The sequence below is a fragment of the Cephus cinctus genome, unplaced genomic scaffold (genome assembly GCF_000341935.2).
Source record: "Cephus cinctus unplaced genomic scaffold, Ccin1 Ccin1_scaffold0160, whole genome shotgun sequence".
Taxonomy (NCBI): Eukaryota; Metazoa; Arthropoda; class Insecta; order Hymenoptera; family Cephidae; genus Cephus; species Cephus cinctus.
The window spans coordinates 491,432-516,534 of record NW_014332886.1 but is presented as its reverse complement, the minus strand read 5'-3'; the positions used below and the strand labels follow the sequence as shown (position 1 = coordinate 516,534).

General features: G+C 34.9%; 2 protein-coding genes across 4 annotated transcripts in view; one reads left to right on the top strand and one right to left on the bottom strand.

Annotated features, from left to right (window-relative positions):
* Positions 1–1,217: 1,217 nt before the first annotated feature.
* On the bottom strand, positions 1,218–16,871 carry LOC107263674 (vanin-like protein 1). Of its 3 annotated transcripts, none has more exons than XM_025081018.1 (9): positions 16,717–16,830; positions 16,423–16,481; positions 14,027–14,119; positions 11,883–12,017; positions 8,532–8,678; positions 8,154–8,314; positions 7,675–7,889; positions 3,310–3,414; positions 1,218–2,184 (listed from the first exon to the last, which is right to left on the bottom strand). In XM_025081018.1, exons 3-9 carry the CDS (start codon positions 14,093–14,095, stop codon positions 1,400–1,402), a joined length of 1,617 nt encoding a protein of 538 aa, XP_024936786.1. In that variant the 5' UTR covers positions 14,096–14,119; positions 16,423–16,481; positions 16,717–16,830; the 3' UTR covers positions 1,218–1,399. The 3 variants fall into 3 exon arrangements, with proteins under 3 accessions (XP_024936786.1, XP_024936787.1, XP_015586625.1); XM_025081019.1 differs by having other exon boundaries at positions 16,423–16,454; positions 16,717–16,808; XM_015731139.2 differs by lacking the exon at positions 16,423–16,481 and having other exon boundaries at positions 16,717–16,871.
* Positions 11,083–25,103, top strand: part of LOC107263675 (synaptotagmin-7) — a 201,418-nt gene continuing 187,397 nt past the window's right edge. Inside the window, exon 1 of the mRNA XM_025081021.1 lies at positions 11,083–11,812. The gene's annotated coding sequence lies outside the window, so the exon portion shown is untranslated. The remainder of the gene's footprint in view (positions 11,813–25,103) is intronic.

The following is a 25,103-nucleotide window of genomic DNA, read 5'->3' as shown; positions in this document are numbered from 1 at the left end:
TTTCAATACTGATTACACTATTACTACTTACATTATAATCAATAACTATGTAATTTCCGTTCACCCAAATTACGATATATATATTTCCATATACTTATGTATATACATAGTACTCAAATTACATATTTGTGCGATTGTACATACATATTTATTTCTGAATTATACAGAAGTTTAATAAAACAATCAGTCGCGAGCAGGATAAGATTGTAATTTTTTTCACTGTTCTTATCTTCTTCTTGACCCCGTTGGCTTTATGCTCTGAGAGAGCCAAGGGCCAGCACTGTTATTATTAATGTATCATCGAATATTAGTGCGTAAAATATCACAGGGTATTTACGTTTTTGTATATATAAAATATTAGCCTGATCAACGGTGAATCGTTTTTCCATAGAAATTAAATGGACCCGTTAACTTCATAGTTGATGCATTGCTTCTAAATAATTATACAGGGTTATTCATGTCAAACGCACCATACGAAGTCAGCCTGTTTATATGGTTACTGTGATAAAACCAATTTCAATTAATGCCATTTTACTGAATAACCCCTATAGATTTTAGATATATTATATCCACATCTGTTTATATCAAGCGATTTAGGACTGGACACCCTGGATCTTAAGCTCTTCACCTAAAATACGGGAATTATATTGAAGTATACAACACACGAACACATTTACGTGTGCCGTAAAAAACTGAGCATCTAAATATCTCAATTGGTAGTTCAGATGCGAAAACATGTTCAACACGACGGAAATGGTTTTCATGAGCGATCTAATCTTATGAATATATTTTCTATTCTTTGATTCGAAACACAAGTATACTGAGAATCAGACCATGCATGCAACAGAGAGGGTGCGAGCGAAACGCCAAAGCGTCGCTCGTTGTGTCCTTTTAGCAAAGCACTAGTGTGAACGAGTCGGCTGTATGACGCTAGTGTTGCTCTGGCAAGGCTTGACGTCTCGCTCGCACCGTAGTACTTCCTGCGTTGCGCGCAAAAGCCAAGATACGTGAACTGGGGCCGCTCACTCTCCTCTCTTACCTGACCGCATTGCGTCTACAAGCTGGACACCATTAATGACGCTCAGTGTAGGTACAGCCAGTTGGCGCGAGACACGACCGAGTCTTGTGATCGTATATAATGATATGAGAGTGACATATGTTTCACAGGAATGTAATGGCGAAGTTCATGGGCATAAAGAATTTTTTTTCCAGCGGAATTTCACCCTAAGCATTTATTGAAAGAGTAAAAGAAATTTAAAATATTTTCGACAATGACAAAAATAATAGCATGATTACATTCAACTTGTAAAACCTTCGAACTCTCCTGACCTCATCAGTCATTGTACGCATGATAACTTTTCTTATACGCCGGGATTAAGAATTTCTAATAAGAACAGGTCTATCCCATAATGGTCAAATACAATAATATAACAAGCGGTAGTAGAGGACTCAAGCATCCAATATCGGCACTATTTTCTAATTCTGGATCATTACTGCCATAGTATCTTGCGTAAAATGCAAAGGACACGAGGTTTTCTGTTTTTGTATTTAATGATATCGTTATGTTCTTGTCATTACCATGGGAATGTTCTTCGTGCAAAAAATTGTCTATTGGAAGTATCGCAGTATTTAGTGTCATGGGCATGATTAGAAACTTATCGAAATTCTTAAACGTTGCCGTAATCGAAATTGAATTGAAACTCGTGCTTGTGTTGCGAGATTGGCTGCAAGAACTAGATGACTTATTAGCGCATTGAACGACGCCGCAGAGTCTGGTTGGAGCCATTATAGTTTCCAAATGAACGCGAATACCTTCGAAAACAGTCAAATAGTATGTTACGCTGGGATCATTGTCGTTCATAGAGACGAAAAAGTTGCAGCAAAAATTATCGTGGCACAGTGTCTTGTTCGTTACTGATTCCGTTAGTATTTCTTTTGTGTAATTCTGAAGGTTATCGTAAATAAGGGTTAGGTTTCCAACAGTATAAGTATTTGTCATGTCTATCGATACTTCCGACTTTTCTGACACTTTCAAATTCTTCTCAATCCTTTGGGATCTTTCCAATGTTGGTGCTCTAGTTTGTTTAGTTGAAATAGTTGAATTTGTTTTCTTCGGCACTACGTATGTCAGGAGTTTACTTTCTTGGTCGAATGGCATTACGGCAATACCCACACCTTGGCGACCTGGAAAGTAATGAAAATTAAAGTATCAGTTATGTAATATACGAATTATATATTGACAGTAGTAAATATTCGTCAAAAAATACGTGCACTTTGATCATAAAAGTATTATGGGTATTTTTGTATATCCGGTATGTTTTTCATGTGTTACCGTAACAATTTTACGTAATCCGTCATGTGGATATGAGATCAAGGGATCCTGATTGCAATTAATAGAATCGCCTAATCAATTTTTCGTAAGTATGGGAAATCGTTGTGGCTATGTAAATTGCAACGTGGAGATTGTCTAGTACGATAATCATTAAAATAAATTTATCCTCCACAACAAACATTAGAATCTTATTTGCGCGTGGAAGCCGATGCGCACCATTTATTTTGAGCAGACGCGACGCTGTACGTGTTCCATGTATTATTGGTCGTCCGCTCGGTTATTATACACCACTCGTCTTTTACAGATGACAACATGACTTCTATGTACTGTGACATTTTTTTTTATCATATCCATCAGGAATCCCATATTTCTTAGGAAAATTTTTTAAATCCTGTCATACACGGCATTATTGATTAGACTCTGATGTAATGTATCAAGGACTCGTTGAATATTTATAATGCTCTAATTAACCGTTAGTTTTACTTTATTTTTTCTTTCCTCTTGTTTGTTTTATATGTTTTCGGGTTAAGATCATGTTCGAGTAGAATCCAATGTCAGGGTCGTTTTACGAAGTAGGAAGTAGATTGCTTGGAAACACTTTAACCTCTTTAACGCCGGATGGTTGTAGGTGTGAAATGGGTTACTAGATTTTGGTTACTTATTTAAATAAAATATATATTAATCAAATATATTGAAGAATGAAACAAAAGTAGGAAAAAGAGCGGCGATCTAGAGGTTTATCATGTCCGAGTAAGAGTTGCTTGACATTATCGAGATTCGATTTGTTGAAAATTTATTAATAATTCGGATAAAGCATTAGTATCCCTTACTTCCCAGATAAGACTGGACGCGACGCAATTATGATAGATGCAATAATTTCTTCCTCCATCAACAAGATAAATTACACGTCCCGAAAGGCCACTTTGTGAATTACATAACCGTGAGAGTGTAGCGCATTTTATATACTGAATTTTTACCTAAAAAGATTCCACTGCCACCACTGCCTCCTATAGGGTTGTTGTATCCGGAAGCTAATAGATTTACATCTTCGGAAAACGCCCATCCGTGTTGCACTTCCACGGCTGAAACAGGAATAATTCAATTATATTACCGAAATTATGTAATGAAAAGAAAAAGTAAATATGGGTGACACGTCGAATAATATGAAATAGTATTAAGTATTTAGATCGTAGTTCGATTTGGAAAAATCGATGTGCTGAATTTGCGAGTAACTGATACGGAGTACCTACCGGCGGTCGCGAGGTAAAATATCACCACAGTTTTATCCTCGAGATAAAGCAGAGTACTTTCCGCATGTATCATTTGTTACGTTTATCGAAACCGTCGTATCGCCCTTTAATTTATAACGTTAAACGCCGTTGGCCAGAATAAGCAAGTGAAGCAGGTAAATATCAGTTGAATATTTATTTTCAGGATAAAAGTATGAAAGCAAACTTTCGATGATCAAAGAAGAGTAAAACCCAGATTTTGAAAACTAGTTCGTATTCAGATTCGGTAGAAAGAATCGACTTAGGTGTGTAGAGACTCTGAATAGTTAATAGGCAATCAACGAAAGACCCTGAAATAGAGACCTTCTTCATTTACGTTGAGAAACTTCTGCTTAGCTTCTCACTTAATCCACAAGCATGTCTGAATCATACGTACCCAGTGGCACCTTAAGAAGATACTATCCGAATAAAAAAATCAATTTTAACTCAATCAATTAAAAATCAATCTCTAACTACTATAACTTTTTTACTTGATCCTTTACGATAATAACGAAAATTCAGAATTTCTATTCTACTCTAACTTTTATGACACAGGGTAGCCGAATTAAAAGTATTCGCGAATTTATGAATTTCAAAATTTTCTATTGACATGTCCAGTAAACTTCTGATTTTTTCATTTTTTTTCTATTCTTTTTTTTCTTCGAGTAAATTCCACAGGGTCATTGTGGCTATTCAATACGATATATCTTCAGCCTTTTCATGTAACCTAGATAAACATATATTGGATGCGATAGCCCAGAAACAGGATTAGGCCTGATACCCAGTGCAGCCAAGCCTGTAGCTTTACGACAGACCCTATTGAAGCGCGAATTTGACACTGGCGGACGAATTTGGAACGAGGAGTTAGGCTTTCAAGAATGGCGGAAACCTGACCCAGAGACCTCGGAGAGTCGGATCGATTACTCGGGCCACGGGCATTGTTTATTAATCTTACCCACCTTCGTTTTAACCATTTCGTTTGGACTCCCTACACGTGAATATACGATCCTCGCTCTGTCGTATTTCTGTAAGTTGTGTGCAAACCTTTTTTTATCGACACATATGACAGTTGCGCAGAGGCAGTGTCCGCCGGACACTGCCAAAAAGAGTAGCGAGTAATATAACACGTTATTAAAGGAACATCTGGTTAGCCCTTCAATGTCAAGTTTCTTAACACTATTACTTGGGTGGGGTCCGTATATACCCCATTTCGTTAATGTAATATACTAATGGCCAATTTAATAATATTATTTTGCACTGACAATTATTCTTGTTAATACATATGGTTAAGAGAACAAATTTGTTTTGCCGCTCAATTTCATTGTCAATTAATAAATAATTAATACCGAAAAAAAATTATTCCAGTGTTGAAGTAAGAAATGAAAGATCTGGGGTCTTTTAGGACTCCACTCGAGCGTTGGAGGGTTAAAGCCGCTTATACGTTTACTGAACCAAAAATATATGTTGACATAAGATGCATATTTTTTTCTTTCTTTTTTTCGTTTCCTTAAAACAATGCCTCAGTCGCACGAACCTATTTATCACAGTGGATTAAAAATAGTATCGAGGCGCAGGCCAGCCTCTGCCTTACGATCTCAAAAATTGATATGCTCGACTGTACATTCCCGCGAGTCATGCGAACTGGTGTAACGTATCCTAGCACGTAGGTACGTATGTTCCTTTGTTTATTTTTCAGGTCTCTGAACTGGCTTGGAGCTATTTCATTATTATGATTTCACAATTTTTTCTAGAGCCTCGCAATTCCTTTTCCCGCTTAGCAAAAGCTTTCGTCACTTTACCGTGCAAAAGAAATTAAAGTGCCACAGCGCGACCTGCATCACCAGACAAGTCATCCACCTTCAAGTATGACTTGGCATCTGTGTAATTATGGCTTACATTAATTTATGCTTGAACCACTTCCAGTTGAGGATTGTTTCTTATTAAGAATGAGTTCTAAAATACACTGGAAATGTACTGACGGATACTGGCAGTGACGTGTTTTTGTTCAATTACATGTCTAGATCAGATACGCTGTAATACTTGTGAATACCGATGATAAACATCTGCAGATATCATAAACGTGACTTTTGGTTTGTATTATAAATTTAATAAAGTTACAAAGTTCTGTACTCGCATTCGAGTCCAAAAGAAATGCATCACCCTATAGATGGATACCCAACTAGAGGAAGAGATATGCTACGAAATCGATAAATGGTCCAATGAGCGTGGAAGCTACTTTAACAATGGCCACCGTGAAACTTTCTCCCTTAACATACCGGAATAGAAGCCAAATCGGAAACTCAATTTCCGGCGTTCGCCGCCGAATATGTTATCGTCGAGAACAAACAACTTCAACCGCTCTTATAGGCAATCAGATCGATTCTTTATGTTCTCGGAAGTGTACGAGTACCTACTGTAAGGAATAGCATAGAAGAATTCGTTGTTCCACGAAGGCTAATTTTTAGTCAATTAGATAATATATTATTGTAACGTTATACTGTTCGATAATATTTGTCATGTATTGCGTGTATTTTTTAGGTTTCTTAAGTATACATATCTCAGCGTTAATTCGCCAGCGTCACGTGTTAATATTGTATTAGATGATAACGTGCGTTCTTGTTGTCAATTTGGAATACATTAATTTCCGACCCTCTACCTTCCTGAAAATGATATTCAAGGATTGCGTAGTATCTTTAGGGGACTAGGATTTCAACGCAGGGAATTGCAATATCTCTCGGATACGGGAGACGTTAGAGCAGATATCTACGTTACGTATAAGTTGCCAGTAAATGGAGAGAAGTTTGTACTGGCAGTGGTTTTAATGACAAGAACGAAAGATTTAATTGGCAGATGATAAATGCAAAATAACTGCGATATACTGAAAGCTTATGAAGTATATATAAATTAGGTTCAAAATACAATTTACAAATATTCTTATGGACGTAACTTTGTTTTTTAATCGAAAATGAAGTAAACCTGACGTCGTCTTTTCTGTTTTTCGAACTTTTATCAAGGATTTAAAATTCGAATTGAAAGTAATTTTATGCTTCTGGTATATTTGCCTTCTGTTTTTATTTACACCAATTGCTTGTGCAAGCATCGATTTTTTTCTGATCACCGAGTATGTAAAGCGTTCCGGCTTTGTAAGCCACAGAAATCAAATTTACTCATGACAGAAGCAAATGAGGGGCGGGGGTTCTAGATAATCTACCTGATGAAAAAAAAGTTCCTCTCGACTTTTATCTCAATCGAATACTTTCCTCTCACTTTTCTCTCTTCGCTTCCACGAAGTTGTCAGTTACCTCCAGAAAAGTCTCGGCTTACGCTTTCAAAACGATACGCGCTTCATCCATTCCGTTAAAATCACAAAATACTTTCCAAAGGGTCGTGTGGGAAATTGCTAGAAAATTTTACACGAAAATCTTTATCCACTATTCACTTACTATTTCAATTTATACGATTGCCTGTCTTATCGATAATGTGATGCTCGTAGAGATATTCAATCATGAAATAATGCTTAATGGGTATATATGGAAGAGTGTAACCATCTTTTTCCTACGCAAAAAAATGTATAGAAAAAAACTTCATACTTATGGAGAAATATATCGTTTTTTCCATAACAATGATTCATTCGTCACTTCTTTGAATTTTACGTGAACTAACAGCGAAGTACCAGATGCTCATGTTTTCCTTGAATTATATTAATTCTCTTTTTCATTCATCTACATGTATCAGCTTTTTAATGGAATATTTTACTTTTCTGTTGGTTAATGTTGTAAACAATTTTTTTTTATATCTTATTTTTTTTTTATATTCTTATGAATGATGAGTATTTGGAAGTTCGATATTATATGTATTACTAACCCTAGAAGGATAACCTACGTAAATTTAACACCCAAGCCCAAAACATTTTTAACTTAGGTTAGAAAAAGGCTATCTTTCTAGGATTAAATAACGGGAATATGCTAACATGTTAAACGAATTCATAATTCTGGCTAGAACTGTATCAGTGTGTGCATTTGAATGGATATAATAATTGTATGGGGTATATTTTCAATTTTTAAAAATTCTCACCGGTCAAGAATGGCGATTGGGAGAACCAAGCTGACGTGAAAATAATGTCCTTGACTCCGAGTTCCCTCGTCAATGTTAAACCCGGCACGCTGAATAAAATGTCGAAACAGATAAGAGTCCCAAACGTAACACCAAAATCTGTATCGAAGGTGATGATTTCTGGTGTCTTTGTGACGTTGAATGCATATTCTCCAAAAAGATGAGTTTTTCGGTACCTGCCAATTTATGAAACACGTTAATAAAAATATTTTACTACTACTAGCAATAGTATTGATTGGTTATAATATAAATAAATCATTAACGATTTCTAAGAAAAAAAAAATGGAAAAAGCAAGGATACAGAATATACTGATTACTTGATTAGTATACATATCAATTTTGTAACATTTTGTTTCTCAATAACGCTGATGATGCCAATCATAATAATAAATATGTAATAATGCTAATAATACAATGATATTGCCATTTCATTTACTCACTTGGCAATTATTATTCCATCACGATCAAAGACAACATTTGTGTTATAATATAGTAACTTGTCGCTTGGGCAACCATCTTCTTCGCAGGGTACTCTTTCCCCAATATTTATAACAACGTACATCTTAGTACTGTTCGCTGCACAAGAGACCATTTTTAGTGCCTGCAATAAAACACTGTATCAGACAAAACAAGTAAATCATTTAACTTATCATTGCGGCTTTGGTCGCAGACTTTAAAACGTCGTCTCTAAATGTATTTCTGTTTGTTCTGTCTACAAAAATGTCAATTTTATTTTAAAATTTTATTTTGGAAGTACGCAGTTCTTTTTGTCAATTTACGAAAACATTCATTACTAATTAATCGTACATGATACTTACTGAATGCATTTCAACGTTCTCGTTCGTACAGGGTGAATACCTCTCATTAGCATCAGGAACAAATGAAGTCCATGATTTTAAATCTTTTCTAGCAGGCATACTAGAGGTCGACAGTCCACTTTCAGGAAAAACGATTATATCCGCACCCTGAAAAAGTGGTATGTAGGTATGTATTATTGTAACCTGTTTTTGAGACGTCTCCACGGATCGGCAGAGATCCGGATGAGATATCGGCGCTCTGCTGGAGAGGGTCAAAACTCCAGCTCCTGCTGCAAAGTGCCCAGCTGTCGCCGGATTCTCTGGGGAAGTGGCCGTGGGGGACCTCCAGTTATTACTTACCGATTCGCTAAGGAATGCTCTCGATCTGGTTTAAAGGGACGACTCGAGGAAATGGATAAGAGTTATCGGCTGTAAGGATCTCGAAAAATCAGAATGATTAGTACTCGAATTTGACTATTATCAATTGACTGCTTTAAAGCAGTCTGTCCTGGGACACCTCGAGCTGGCTCATGCTCCCGTGCTATTTGCTGATAGTTTTTTTAGCCGTGTTTCATATATGGTATACAAATTTCTCGCTTGTATAGTTTTCGCGTTCCTGTCGCAAAATCCAGAAAATCCTACAGATTTTCTGTGTTTATTTCGGAGGTGCAGTGTTGTGCTGATATAGTGCAGGGCCCATCTGAGTGTCCCCTGGATGCAGTTCTCAGCTTCACGGATCAGTAGAACTAGCTTCGGTGAGTACTCCCAATTTATTAATTGGTGAAGGGATTTCGAGTTTCTAGCTTCAATTCGCTCTGTTACGGTCTCGATTAACCCAGGTTATACCGGCTCGTCAGTTTCCGGTGAAACAAGAATTGACTGGCGCCCGTTTGGCATACGGATGCATGGACGAAGGGTGGACAGCCGAAGGTGGCGTAGGTTAGCTCTCGTATTTCCGTAATCCGTGTCGAATTAAGAAAATACGTTAGAATATACAGAAAATAATTTTAATTCCCAAACAATTGAATGTTACTTTAATAAAGTCTGCTACGGTATTTAATCAGAAGTCGAGAGACAACACGCTTAATCTTGATTCGACATAAAGGCGCCGTCATCAAAACGTTCAAAGATAAATCATATCGCTCTGATTACTTATTCTGTCATTGACAAAATCAATCAATTCCAGTATAATAAACTTCCTATACGGCTATTAAGTTATACTGGTCTTTCAATTTGAACGTCATCTTCATTTAATGTAATTCGAATATAACACCCGGTAGAGAAAGTCAAGGACTCCTCGAGGCGTCCAGATTAGATTATATCTGCCATACTGTAGTACACTTCTCGTCAGTACCGAGGGTGGTAATCACATTACATGTTAGAGCGAAGCCAATGTCTCCCTTCGACTTTGCAGCTCGAACCTCTAGACGTCTAGAGTGTCTCGTTTGAAACGCTGTTTGTTCGAAACTTCGTCCTGCGTAACCGACTTCGTAGTCCGGAGGGTGATGGTCATCGTGATAACGTGAAACCCACTTCGATGTACCTAGCGCATCCTTTTATCTTTAAAAAAATTTCGTTAAGCGAAATTACCAATTTTGTAGCCTCGAACAATTTCGCGAGTCTACTTCATTCTAATTCGTCACGCCACGTGTTTTATGGATACCGTCAATATGTACTGTCCTCACTACTTTCATTACCACGATTTCAAATGTCCCATTGGACTTTTGACGACAGCGTCATGGATGATATGAGTGCAATATTGTGCAATTTTACGATCTCGCTCACAATTTTTCGAAGAGCTTTGAACGTGATTTAAATTTAAATTTGTTTGTCATTAATCCACATTCATCCTATGAATACTGAACTGGGAAATTAAACCAGACATAGCGACCGGTCACGGTTATATGATTCGAAATTTTTCCGCGCATTTCACTTAACTGTTTAATTGGACAAAATATTGTATCAATCATTACCAACGAATGTAACGGAAAAAGAAAATTATCTAAGTACGTGACAGTTTTGCCTAACGGTATGTTACGTTCCTGATATTATTTCGGAAGTTTATTTCTCTCCTGTTATATCTCATCTTTCCACTCATTTTCCTCATAAGGTCGATCAAGGTACGAATCGCGAATCCAGCCATACCTATACTAACTTTCTCTCACTTGGAACAATGTTAGGAGATTGAACAGCAGGAACTCTGATGTGTGCGAAGGACGATTTCGAGTTAGCCCCAAATAACGGCATCGGAATCGAAAGAAATGCGACTAGGAAATGTAGTGGAAAAGAAATATCGTGGGGATCGGAGAATTGCGAAAGTATCGTCGTTCGATCATTGGCCACGTATACAAAGAGATTGCTTGTCTCTTTGACGTCCAGTAGGCCATGTCAAGGAAGACGAGAAATAAACGGAATAGAATAGTGATTGGCTTGACCAAAAATTATTTTTTCAATTATAGGATTTCATGGGCAAACGTATCACATATAGTTAGGAATATGTTTTTTGAAAATCAATTTATCACTTTTAATATTCAAATGTCAAAAATATGACATCTGCCTTATGTCAGATGGTATTTATGCATTAAACAATTAGACGATAAACCCGCCTTTATTGCGGATTGTTTTAATATGCTGTGAACAAGCCGAATGCAATTTTCATTATATGTATTTTATAATTCCCATGCAATTAATTCAAGCTTTCAAAATAGTTTGTAAACATGAAATGTATACATCTATATAGTACGATTAAGGGATAATGAAGAAATGCATTGCTTCCTGTTCGCAAACACGTTCGTCAACGCGCATTTCACGTTTGTAAGTTAGAATTAAGCTCGATTAATGCACTGAAATAATTATGGGTCATGGTATAACATTATTTCATGCAGATATCGCTAACCCGAGAGATAAGGTAATCAGCCTACACTTGGTGCTCGCTTTACTTCCGGTTCGCGAGCAGTTCTTATACGCGCGTTATCCGGTTAACGTTGTTTTTTTACTGAGTCTCCTTCATATTTATAACAAAGGTCTATATTAAGCGTAGTTTTTTAAAATTTAATACATTAAGTAATTAATGCCAATTTTCAAACGCTAATAAATTGCCTCTTTAATTTTGTTTATGATACCTACAGATTTGTATTGAAATTTCGTTAATCGTGATTTTTATTAACAAATTATTTATTGTGAATGTGATCTGTTTTGTTACTGCAATAATTATTTGCGCTGTCTTTACTAGATAGTGTTAAATTACTGATTTAATGTGTGCATTGGGTTTGCTGGAGAGCCATGTTGATAATTTTTTTGAGGTAAGTATTATATATACAAACAGAAATGGCTGTACGATAAAGTTAATACGATGTAAGGGTTTCTCTTTACCTTGAAACCGGCTTCCCAAATAAATTGAACATAGGCGTAGGCGTTTGACATCAGCGTCAATCCACCGTCAATGCGGTCTTCGGGCGAAAATTCTACAACTGATGCTACGTAGCTAGGAGAATCCACTGTTGATCTCTGTATAAAAAATAAAATTATATTAAGTTGAACAAAATTGAGAACCGATGAATCAGAATTAGTATGTACCGACTAGCATTCGATCGGCAGTCTAAGAAAAGTTTTTACTCCATTCGAGATATAAACATGTATATATATATATATTGTTCTTGGTTTGCTATACTTAATGGTAAATCGAGATATTAATGTAATGATGGCTTGAAAGGCGAGATGTAGGCGCAAATGGGTTTATTTTCTGATTTAACTACTTATGAAAATTCTACAGATCTTATTTGAAATTTTTGAGCATATCAGTATTTAGACATAAACAATATTTGATTTAGCAAATATTTTACATCGAGCGAAATAATTTTAGGCTTTATGGAAACTCATATAAATTTCGGTGATTTTGTGATCACGTCCTTATAGGCTATTACTATTCGGTAGTACATTCGTATTTACTCTGTTCATTTTCGAACAATCGAAATGTACAGACGCACGTGTATTTCAAAGGGAAGCGCAAGTGTTATCTGCCATATCGATTTACATACGTACGCGGAATGTAATGTATGTATATGCATAGAGTATTACGTGTAACGTGCCGTAACTTGAAGCACTGGGGATTTACTATAATGATCTGCTGTTCGTGAGTATATATGCATGTTTACTTGAATTCGGAGAATCGGAAAGCACAATTTCATACATTTCCAAAGTGATATCCATATTATCCATGGTCGATCCACGTGTATCACGTATTTTTTTGACAGCTCGCAAACAATGCAATTCTAAGTAAATAATACATTTCCTTAACACTATGCTTTCCATAACACCACGGAAATATATGCTAAAATAAAAAATTAATAGTATATTGTGTAACAAGGGATAAAACAAGACGATTTAAGACTAGGGTGAAGTTGGCTGCTTGAGCTGCAGCCGAGAGCTGACATCACCCGAAGTCTAAAATCGTGTTTTATCGCCTGTCACGGACTATGTTTTCATGATTATCTGCATTGAAACCAATTTTCCATTGAAACCATTGAAACCAATGGTTTCAGTATCAGCAGCTAGTCGGAAGCAAGTTAATTTAAGGCTAATGGCACGGGGAACTAACTATTACCGTATGAGTAAATTATGATGACTGCACGGTTAGAACTGTCAGTTATGAAAATCCAATAAGTAAACCGAAGTAACTAAAAAACGAATGAGAAAGTAATAAGGCCGAATTAAACATTAAATTTGACTTACAGTTGCATGTTTTGCCCTAGGGAATAAACACAGATGTTTCTGTCCGCTGATTTAAACCATTCGAAATTTACGCACCCGCTAATAGGTGTCCGGGACGTTAGCCTGAAATTAGGTTGTTTCGACTGACTTTAAAGACACTGAAACTTGAAATTTCGATGCAGGTGTCATGAAAAAAATATATTTCAGTGCGAAACTATGCATATATGTACTCTGTAATCAAATCTCACCATTTGTGGCTTGTTGGAAACTTCATTGTTTTTGATATGTCGAAAAAATTAATTGAACTCGTGGATCGATTATAGTTACTAGTTTCTCCTGTACACGTTATTATATAGGAATACACATTGTGAGAGCTGCTTAATTACGATTTCTCTGTCGCTTTGTTTGCTTTTTATTCTCGGGGCTATACATAAAGCTCCACGCTTAATGCAAGAAATAAGCTATTAGATATAAGATTCAGTGTGCTTTCCAGTTACCTTGTAGTATTATATAATTGACCAAAGAAGAATAATTTATTGGATTTTTAAATTAACTTTACTATTTTTATCGCTTTTTTTTTCTTTACAGTTTCTTTCATCGAGAGTTTCAGATTTGATTTTTCATGAAACGAAAATGTCTATTCTGGGTAAAAAGTTTTACTTGTCAAGTTCGTGATTTTTAAGCATTTTCTGCCAAGTAGGGTCAAATCCGATTATAAACTTAGTAACTTTTAATGCCTGTTAGAAAATTCTACTCGTCAACCTCATGTCAGTTACATTTATTTTTGTGATATGTTCTATAGTTACCTGTATGGTATCGTAAATGCAACTCATTACAAGAAGCAATGTATATAGCGCAGTATTCATCTTCGTCATTCTTTTTATTTAACCTGATTGAACCTGAAAGAATAAAGTAGACAGATGAGTTAGCAAATGAGTAATAAATAAATTTTAGGCTATTAACTATAAGTAAGTAGCCGGCAGCTTCAAAGTAAAATATTATTTGCTTCTTTATTACTAATTTCAGAATACTTTTCATAATACGTGTATATATAATTCTTACATTATACCCTGCTTTGCATTAATTATCAAAGGGAGCTAATTTTATTAACGCATGAAAGAATTAGATAATTACCCATTTTCCAATAATATACATATAACAGGTTGCATTAGATATAATATAACGTTACCTCATGCATACAGAGTCGAATGCCAAAATCGTTGGATTATTAATTTTTCACGGGTTTATATGTTTCCATAATTTTTTTCTCGATCTACCAAAGCATATTTGATCGGAGTGAATTAAGCACGGGTTACTGGATCAGCGCCAGTCCCGCAATAAGTAATATATGAAAGTGATTTATTACAGTCTTAAGCCAGTAAAAGACCAAAGTCATTCTTCCCGTATTTAATAATCGTTTGGCCTCTTGTAAACAGGAGTGGTTTCTTCCCTGAATTTATGGTTTTATAATATCTACTTCAAAAGTTTTCTTCTCACTATATACTTTCATTGGAAATACATATGCAATAAATGTTGCTACTTCAGCATCATTAAAAGTTTTTTTTTCAAAAATCTTATCTTGAAATCACGATGATAAAACGTTACGTAACTTATCGTTTATTTTCTGAGAATTTGTTGGAATCCTTCAAACACTGTATAATAAACCGAAATCGGCATTATCGTATTATACTTCAATTTAATTGCTTGAGTCTGATTGCCTCATATATTAACTGTATACATACAGATAGGCTCCTAAAAAAAAAGAATTGTCTTGTCACGTTGTAGCAATTATTGCTCATTGTCACTTAATTTTCATCGTCTTAAGTTTGCTCGAAAAGCTTAACGCAGTTTCGATGTGATTTTCAGTCACTTCTGATGTTCAATATACTTTCTCAGTAGGCGTGGTGTCTTCTTACTATACGTCTTAAACTTTTTCAAGTTTCTAATAGCAAAGTTCCGTAATGCGCTTTACCAAGATTTTCACAGCATCCCAAAGCGTCATCGTAATTATTTACTATCACAGCGAAGTTCGTACAGTTGCTACACTTTTTTTTATGTAGATAATAATCGCAGTAACAAGTTTTTCAATTAATTAGCTTCGTCTATTAATTGAATGCTTTATTAAAATTTTCTTTTATATCGTTTTCAGCCTGCCATTTTATTATAGCTTTTTTTTATAGTATGTCGAAATAATTCGTAGCCTGTAATCACTACGAAGAGCTAACGATCATTGACGTTACGCTTTTGTAATATTAACAGACGAAACTTCATTGATTGTTACAAATTGGTAATATCATGTAAATACCGCTCGACCTCGTAAGTCACTTTCATTGTGTCATACTTCAATGCCGCTCACGTCCTTTTGGCGAAGATCCAATCAACGAACGAAGGAGTTTGATGAAATACAAATTTTAATGACATTAATCTACTGAAACTTTTCAAGCATAATATTCGTTCTTTAACGTGCTTTTAATCGTGTATTCACAGCTGTCGTACTTTATGCCAATTGTGTCTGGGATAATTGTCCAATTTTGATAATTACCATTTAACCGTTCGGACGAGAAGGAACTTTCTTAAATTTTTATGATTTTTATTCGTATCGTTTTGCAATTCGACGAATCTCTGTTAACAGGTTCCCTTTGTCTGAGTTTCGTTCATTCTGCATGACGAATAAAAGTATGAATTTGTACATGAAAGAAATCACATGTAAAAGAATTTCTTTGAATTTCATGACTTCTGTAGATTCAATTTCGAACGTTACTGTTTCCTTCAGAATTATATGCCAAGAAAACGATATTCCTTGGAGAAATATTAATCTTAAAATTTCTTTCTGCTTAAAATAATTTAAATTTTTCTATACTCGTCTTACGCGAAACTGTACGTAATATCTTATATGATGAATATTATTTTATGTCATAAGTATAATGCGAGCTTTACTAAATTTAATTTCATACGTTTAATGCACAGGACGTATATTATATGTATTGTATATTCTGACTGAAACTCAATATCGCACATTACACTTCCGTTGTTCAAATGGACATTTCCTAGTACTATCATAATGTTTTATGTCACCTGCTATCTATTGATGTTACCATGACGAATAAAATATTATTGTAATAAATTTCGAAAGAATACCCCGAAATGTGTCAGCAGAGAGCACCTTAAAATATTATTTTTGGATAAATCACTATAAAATTACCTGAAAATTTATGATAGTGACGTCATAGGCATCTAAAGTATTTGCAAGGAAGGAGAAATCTATTAAAAAAATATTTTTGAAGCAGATTAACAGTCTCTCGTCTCTCTATCTAGCTATTACGAATGAGTATAAGACTCGTGTGATTGGTGCACACTTGTGTCTTATACTAATTCGTACCAGATAGATAAAATAAAATCAATAATTTCTCGAAAGTAATTTATTTCTTAAAAAAAAAGAACATTAAAAAATAGTTTATCTCTACACTGCTTTAATATAAATATTAATATCATTTACCTTCCACGATAATAACTGATGAATGTTTCACATGAGTCCTCTCAACGCACGACTAGGTGTTCTTCAATATCAGTATCACTATTTAACGTGTTTTGCTCGCGAGCTGTAATCCTTTGATAAGTTACGCACACGTCAGTACACGATCTTGATATATGAAGTAATCACGACCAGCGTTTAGCAGTAAATTATATATTGAACCGAATGTTATAATTTTTTGTATAGATAATTTTTATATATTATAATGATACAATTTCTCATGATTAAATGACGCAAGTTAAAAAATCACTTTCTTCGTGCATCACGTTCATGAGGTAGATGCGCGTATGTTCATAAGCGCATGTGATAATATGATTGATATCACTGATAAACGTATATCACTAATACCATAGTGATGTCAATAGCTTGATAAAAGCGACGATGGCAGCAAAAAAATGATTTATTGTATTATAATAGTTGCTTATAATATTTCATACGATTGAAACAATAATTTTTCATTCAATTATAAACAAGAAATATGTATAGATGATCCGAATCGATTATTCCTTGAATAATATGCTTAATTTATTCAATTAATAAAATATGCTGCACGAAGAAGTTTAATGTTCAGCTTGGCGTTAGAAACAGCTAGCTGTAATAACTTCAGTTTTGTAAACTTCCGTAACGCAATAACTTTAAGTTATAAAAAGGAGATTAAGCTTTGAGAGAGAAGAAGAGAGAAAGAGAGTGAGCGTATAGGTGCTGATAAATGAAAACATTTGAAGTAAAAGAGTAATAGTACTTTTATTGAAAGTACTCTGAAATTCAATATTAGTTATAATTTATATCAGTACATCCGCGGGCGTAATTCTACATGGGATATAAGACTGTCTGGCATGTCTTGTGTTATCGTTCTGTAGTATTTTTAGAAAAAAAGTACTTTAACATGCAATTATTTCGGATGCATAATCTCTCCAAAAAGAATATTAGTAAAATTGATGAAAATCGTTTCAAAAAATATAAAAATTATGTTATTGATACGTATAATTATATATTCATATTAATGATATGATAAACTGATAGTAAAAATAACTAATATATAAAATCGTAGTGTTTACTGTAGATTTAAAGGATTCTTACATTGTAAATCATAAGACCTCTCGTTGACCATGCTGTGCACAGATAACGAGCTGAGTATTATCAGAAGAAGTATGATACGGAATTGTACCTGTTAATTAGCTTTAATCCATAAGCATATGACATTAAGATATAATTTCGTACTCGATCTTTGTTAGTCGGACCACTGATTATGACTACTCATCTTATATATCTGTTATTAAATTTCCTATTACAAGACTACTGATAATTTTATGCAGTCATACGTATATTAACATTTTTTTAAGTATTTCTCATTCTGAATAAGTACGACTGAGTAATGTGTTACATATTTTCATGCAGAAGAGCATAGTAGTGTAGTGCTAATAGAGAAGTCTATGCATTAATGTGAACATAGTGAAATTTCACGTTACCTTGAATGAATACCTGCGAAGAAAAGGAAGAGAAATATTTCATTACCAAGCATTTGATTTATTGTATTTATTGTAGAGCATGCGAATCGAGACGACGGGATACTGGAGAAATGGACATAAAGATAGAAAACTGTGCTTACAGGAGAACATGCGGCATAATATTCTCTGCGTTCGATCGATTAGTCGGAACTGCAGAGTTTAAATTTAGTAGCAGATATTCGTAAGGAAGTTGAGCGTCACTGTTATAAGTATATACAGCTAGACGTCTATTAAACTCAATAGCCAAGAACGTTGCAGTTTACGTGCTTTGATAGTGGCTCAATTCATATAAATTTCAAGGGTCATTCCCGCAAAAAAGTTTATCTTCCTCTGTGATAAGAATCCTCCTAAGTCTTATGCTTCTCACTCTCTCAGTACGTACGTGTATACATAATACACGTGCGAGCGCCTGAGGTTAAAACGTGGGATGTGGTGCGTAGCGATTATCGCTCTTTGTCGACAAGGGTTGCGACCAGGGACAGGCATGAGGAGAGAAAATGTGAACGGAAAAAATGGTGAGCATGAGAAAAATAAATACTGGGGGAATACGAGAGTCTATGATTTCTGATGAAGCACATGAGGACATGTGTTATCGAATTTTTCAAGTGGAACGAATGATAATAGGTGTTGGATAAAGTAATGAGAGGGTGAAGGAAATAGCGAATCGTTTCCAGAAGGCAAATTGTATGAGTTTGTAAATAATTCATATTTTGTGAAAATAATATATGGGGGATTTGAATTTTTTTATTTTGGATTTCGTTTCTTTCTATAGGTGACCTTTGGAGTACAGGTGTTGAGCACGTGTGTATGTCATAGATTGATTTACGTCACTCGAGAATTTTACTCGTTTCGTAGTAATTTACGTGCAGGTGCAGTTAAATTTTGCACGTGAAAATAGTACGGTGTTTTGAAATAAAATTCTGTCGGAATGGACGTAACCACTCGCGACAAATCGTGGAATTAAAAAATGACATTTCTATTAAGGATGACATACGCGATCGTATACTGATGGAAAATGTAGTGTCAAAAAGTTACGTTGTATTCAATAATAAAGACATTTAAATGCTTACAATATCTTATCATTCTGTAATATACATTTAAATAATTGTTCGTTTCACTTATATTCTCACGGTGAATTATCGTGCTCTTATAATTATCACAAAGCTTAACGAATGTAAAATAAATCTTCTCGAAAGTTGTGAAAAGCTTTCGAGTACCACCCTTGTGATAAATGCTCGTGTTCTATTTGACAGTGACGGATTTTTGGAATAATAGCTTGTCGTTCGCAGATGTTTCTGGCTAGAAAATTTAATAAAAGGGCCTTCTTCCTATCAATTGGCATATGAGGGCTTTGGGGCTGTAAGCCATTTTCCACGCAAGTCAGATTAAAGAGGGATGAAAGGGGAAAGCCGATTCAAAATGCGAAACAAAAAATGAAAGGCGAGAAGAGCGAGAATTTTAGCTGTGATGGATTAACGATTTTATATGTTGATTTAACTGTGAATGGTTATAATGGTTGTCACCCTCTTTCTCTTTTCTCTCTCTCTCTCTCTCTCTCTCTCCTGCCTTTTTTATCTTACGCACGCGCGCGCGTATCTTTTACAACACTGGCAAACTCCATAATGGCCGGGCACTCGAGAGATTGGCAAAACTGTCGAGGTCCTCTTCCTACTACCAGTTGACGAAGGTACTGAAGGGTTTTTAGGTAGCTCGCGTATGTTGGTTTGTATATAATAATACCGGCTGGCTCTGTTTATTATATATACATATCTATATATAATATAATATTTATATGTATATTTGTTTCGGTAGATTCTCCGTTGATCGTTCACGGTGAATTTTGATCCAGCGAATTATCGTGGTACTCCAAAGAGCGTGAGGACTTATCAGATTAGGGTTCAAATTTTAAGTACAATATTTAGCAATTCTGCTGTAAGTGTCTGTCTATGTTTAAACACACCGTCGATAATTTAAAAAAAAAGTTTCACGTGAATTCGACATACGAGTATGTTATGGCAAAATTAAATACTTTGATATTAAACGATCAAACTTTGGAACCCTCAGTTGAAATGAAGAGGTATGTTAGTATTCGAAAAATGTGTACCTTTTATTTTTGCAAATTAAGTTTTTAACAGGGAATGCAGCCAAAACTTTTTGCCTTTTTTTTTATCATGTCGCGGATGGCGCTGTAAAAGAAAAATTTTACCACGTCTTCGTGTGCCTGTTTATTCTAATAAAAATACCTACACATAATACTTTTATCCTTTCTGTTTCTTTTACTCGCTTTTTATTCCCTCCGACTCCTTTCTCTCCTCGCAAGTTCCATTTCCGCCTTGGAATATTCGTAGCCAGACGCTACTGTGTCTGCCGTGAAAATTCGTTTACCAAAGTAGAAGAAAATATCGGACTTCGCGCATAACGTATAACCAAAGTAACACCTCGTATTCCGAAAAAGTTTAGCCACGTTCAATTTACCTTTGAATCTTTAATAAGACACTCGATCGTCCACAGGCGAATTGCCTTGCAAGAAAATTGCTTAGGAATAAAAAAATTGTGGTGCCCTTGATCGTTAATTTTATTTTTGTTTTTTCGATGTAGTCCAATTACCTTCACTATAACTGTCGTTCAATATTTCATTTTATGACGTCATCTTCCTATGGTTCTCAATGCGGAAGGGTTCTCTCGATCTACGAACAATAATAGTTCTCATTACAAATAATAGTAACTCTAAATGATGTTACAGCTTACTACGCTCTCATTCATGTCTACCTATATTAATATTTATGGGCTATGTTGAGTTACGATCTGGTGGGATATAGCCATTGCGTATAGTTGTGTGTTACGCCTGGAAGTACATAAAACGGTATTTGTCAAATATCTTACATATGCCCATAGCTTAGTCAGCGGTTATTCGTCTAAGAACCAGTAAATAAGTTCTTGCTCCGGGACTAGGCTTTGATATTCCTGGCGTAAATAATGGGGTAACATCGGTACCTGTGGTATAGTATGTGCGTTTAAAACGCTTCGCGAAGCGCAGGAAGTTCCACTTGAACAATTCCAGTTAACACGACGTAGTGACATTTCAGCTTTGTAATTACTCAATTTTTGTTGGTCCTTATCCGACTTGTGAGTTTATATCTGTTAAAAAATAATCATTGCGCGTCTTTTCGTCTAGTCAGTTTGCTGCATTCAGACTACGTAACAAACCTGAGTTTTTACGATTTTACTGAATTTTCAAACTGGTATACACATATCTTTCAAAGTTTGTGAAACGAACAACGTTACGGATTTTTAAAATGTGATTTTAAAAAAAGGCGTATTTTGAACGATGCGAAAAATTGTACGTCAGTAAAGAATCTCGACTTTATCGCTGACTTGTGTTTACTTTCAATTCTTTGACATTTTTCTATAGGTACGTTTTTATTTAACCCAGCGTGCGATCTTTTCAACATGGCTATATCTGGAAAAAAAACCAGTCTCGTACAAGATAGTCGCTTTCATCCTGAAGAAAGCATAGGATAACTATTTCCATATTCAACGTAGATTTGTCAGACTTATTCCGGATATACTTTATACAATCATCAGACTTAAATCTGTTACATGGAATTTTTAAACGCTTACATATTTTACTTGGACAGTACATACAATTGTACATAAAGTAAGGAAAGAGGAAAGCCATTTAAGTCTCTTACTTGGCACGAGCTTATGCTCTTATCTTACAACCTAGTCTACAAGCTTCATATTATTATTACGTAATTACGCGTGTGAGCTTTTCTAGATATGCCTATTAATATCAGATTATCAATATAGCTTATAACTATAAGTGAATTTATAAAGTCCTTTTTTTTTCTAATGTCCGATAATCATATTCATAGAATAAAGCTAATCAAGTTATTTATCCCTTATCACTTATCAGTAGAATAAAAGGTGCAGCTAATGCAGTACATCGAATTACCGAGGTTGACATTGTTTGCATTGCTAATTAAGTACAAACAGATAGTACGAGACTTTGTAAGCCATTAGCACTCGTGTCTAAGTACTTATCATTTGTTCTAGAGAATAAATTTCCCACGAGTCTACAATTTGTATCTATCAGCAATGCGCAAATTCGGATTTTAATCAAAAAAGCAATACGGCCGTTTGTATCGACTAAGCATTATAGGTATAACGAGGGCTTAAAAATTTTCCGGCAGAAAAAAAATTAAAATTTTTGCGTAATTACCGGCCTGATCCTGTGCTTCGTATTATTTTTCAATTTTCTGATACATGTGTTGTATTATTTTAAAATACATCGGGGCTAATTCTACAACAGAAAATTATTTTGTCAGCCATGCTCGCTCATTGCAAAGTTTTAAAGTCAATGCGAATCGCATAACTGATCGCTAATAAAGAACGTCAACCTAAGACACACGTCGTTTGAAATTCCCACAGGCTTCTTACATCGGACAGGATTTTGGCAATGGAACTAACAATTTTTCAGAGTATCTCCCTTGCACATTGCTATTTCGTAAGAGATTTGGTAGTCATCCAATCTTCGTAAGAAATCGCAGTTTCTCGTGGGGTGTACGTGCGTGTGATAATGGGGATGTCGTTGACTCATACGTTTCGTATCTTGCGTCGGCAATATCATACACTACTATTATTCGTGCCTTACATCATACACTTTTTCAAGCATTATATTTATTCACCTAATAGTATTTAAACTTACAAACTTTCCGTATATTAAAATCTTCATATACTACATATCACGTACATATATCTCAATATATCGGGCCAAGTGGAAAACTTGTAATGCATCAGAAGATTTTCAAGTTACTAAGTTGCCGAGTTTTCAAGAAAAGTCGTGTATCTGCAAACGAACGGAGGTTTTAAAGTTAACAAGTAGTTAGTGGGACGGAACTATAAACGTCATCGGGTCTATGTAACATATCAATGTTATTACAAATATGATATATAAATTATAAAATTATCTCAGTTTAGACGATCCTCTTTACTATCACTTATTAATGATTATATAATGGTAAAGTTGTAGCCTATTAAGACGTTTTTTTATGTTTCCTTGTTCTTTATCTCTGTCGTGTGTAGAGTAACGTATCAGTTTTTGGATATGCTTATCGCAACCAAGCTCTTTTATTAATATGGATATACTGTAAATTTGTGTAATTTATTGAAAATAATAAATATACATATAATATTATTACTATTATTCAAGGTTAGTGAGTATACATTTGTATATTCATCTATGGTAGATGTTACGAGGGATCACTAATGAAAATTCTATCTGATTGGTCGTGATTAAAATGATTTTCATTGAACGTAAAACTTCTGTTACCGATCCGAATGATAAGGTTTCATGGGCAAGGGACCAAAGGTATTCTATTCATTATAACATCAGAGTTAGGAAAGGACTGAGTTACAATCTCATTAAGTCTTTAGTTTCACTTTCCCCAAATCCATTTATTCGAATGCCCTTCGGACTTTTCGGGAAAGAAATCTTTCGTCCCGGAACTTTCCCTAGAATGCCTGTATTTGCGATAGGTCATCATTACAAGTAATTGTTGGTCGGGTGACGTCACAGGTTTGATTGCTTCAATACGTAAGGATGATTTCTTTTGAAAATAATTTGACCAATACGTGCGTTTATTTTCTGGATTGGATATATGTATATATGTACATATATGTATGTATATTAATAACACATAAATCTTCACGACTAATATACGTCACAGCTATAAAAATTATATTAAATTGATCGAATATACTGTGAAAATACCCAGGATCAATTCCCTACGGATATTCGTATATGTATATGTATATATTTGGTGAGAAACGAGCGAGTTCAAATATTACGAGAAGAGTGCTGGTACTTTTATTGGGCCACCAAGTTTGGATGAATGTCTTTCCTTTTTCTCTTCTATTTCTGGTTCCTATATATTTTTTTTCTTTTTCTTCGATTTTTCTTTCGTAATAACTGCATCCTTTCTTCCAGCAGCGCTGAATTTATTCGTCGTATTTGCCACGTATACGTATCGACTAATTCATATGCGGTATTAAATGCGCAGATTCTTGAAGTGGCTATATTTCATTGTCACATTCATATGGACCTATTACATATTAATAGGTCAATGAGAAAGTTTTTGTTCCATTTTTCATATATTACTTTTACGCTTAGCGTATTATTATACCAAGCCGTGCGCACTAGCACGAACGTGATTTATGCCAACGTTAACGGCACTCGTTTGAATCGTAAGCACTTGAAGACTCATTTTGCAGTTGTTTGGTGGCTGATAAATGGATTGAAGAAATATACGCGAATCATTAAGAGATTAAAATTCACCAGTCGAGTCTCATACTTACAGAACGGAATGTATATGCGTATATCTGAACCTACTAACTAAGAGAATAATTCTTTTAATTATATCTTTAAAATTCATCCTCTGCTTGACGACCTATGCAAAATCAAGTATTATTCGATTAAACTCCAAAGCGAATCGTTGAGTCCTGTGGAATTCGTAATTTGAAGATCAATGACTTTTGTGTAATCTGAAAATGATGATTGTGATATGAAATTAAGTGAGATCTGCAAGAAATCATATTCAATTAACGTATCTTATAGTATTGAATTTTAAGAGTAAAGATCTTTTGATGTAGACCAAAAAAAAAGCTCAAGCTTAAAAATCTTCGTATCATATTTTTCTAAAGCTAGAAAAAAACCTCGGAATTTATGGTACGTTCTGTTGAATAAAAGGAAAGGCCTCATGCATAGACTTTCTGGAAGTGACAGTAAGATAATAATTTTTATCTTTCAACTAAAGGTGGATGAGATTTCCCCCCCCCCCCCCC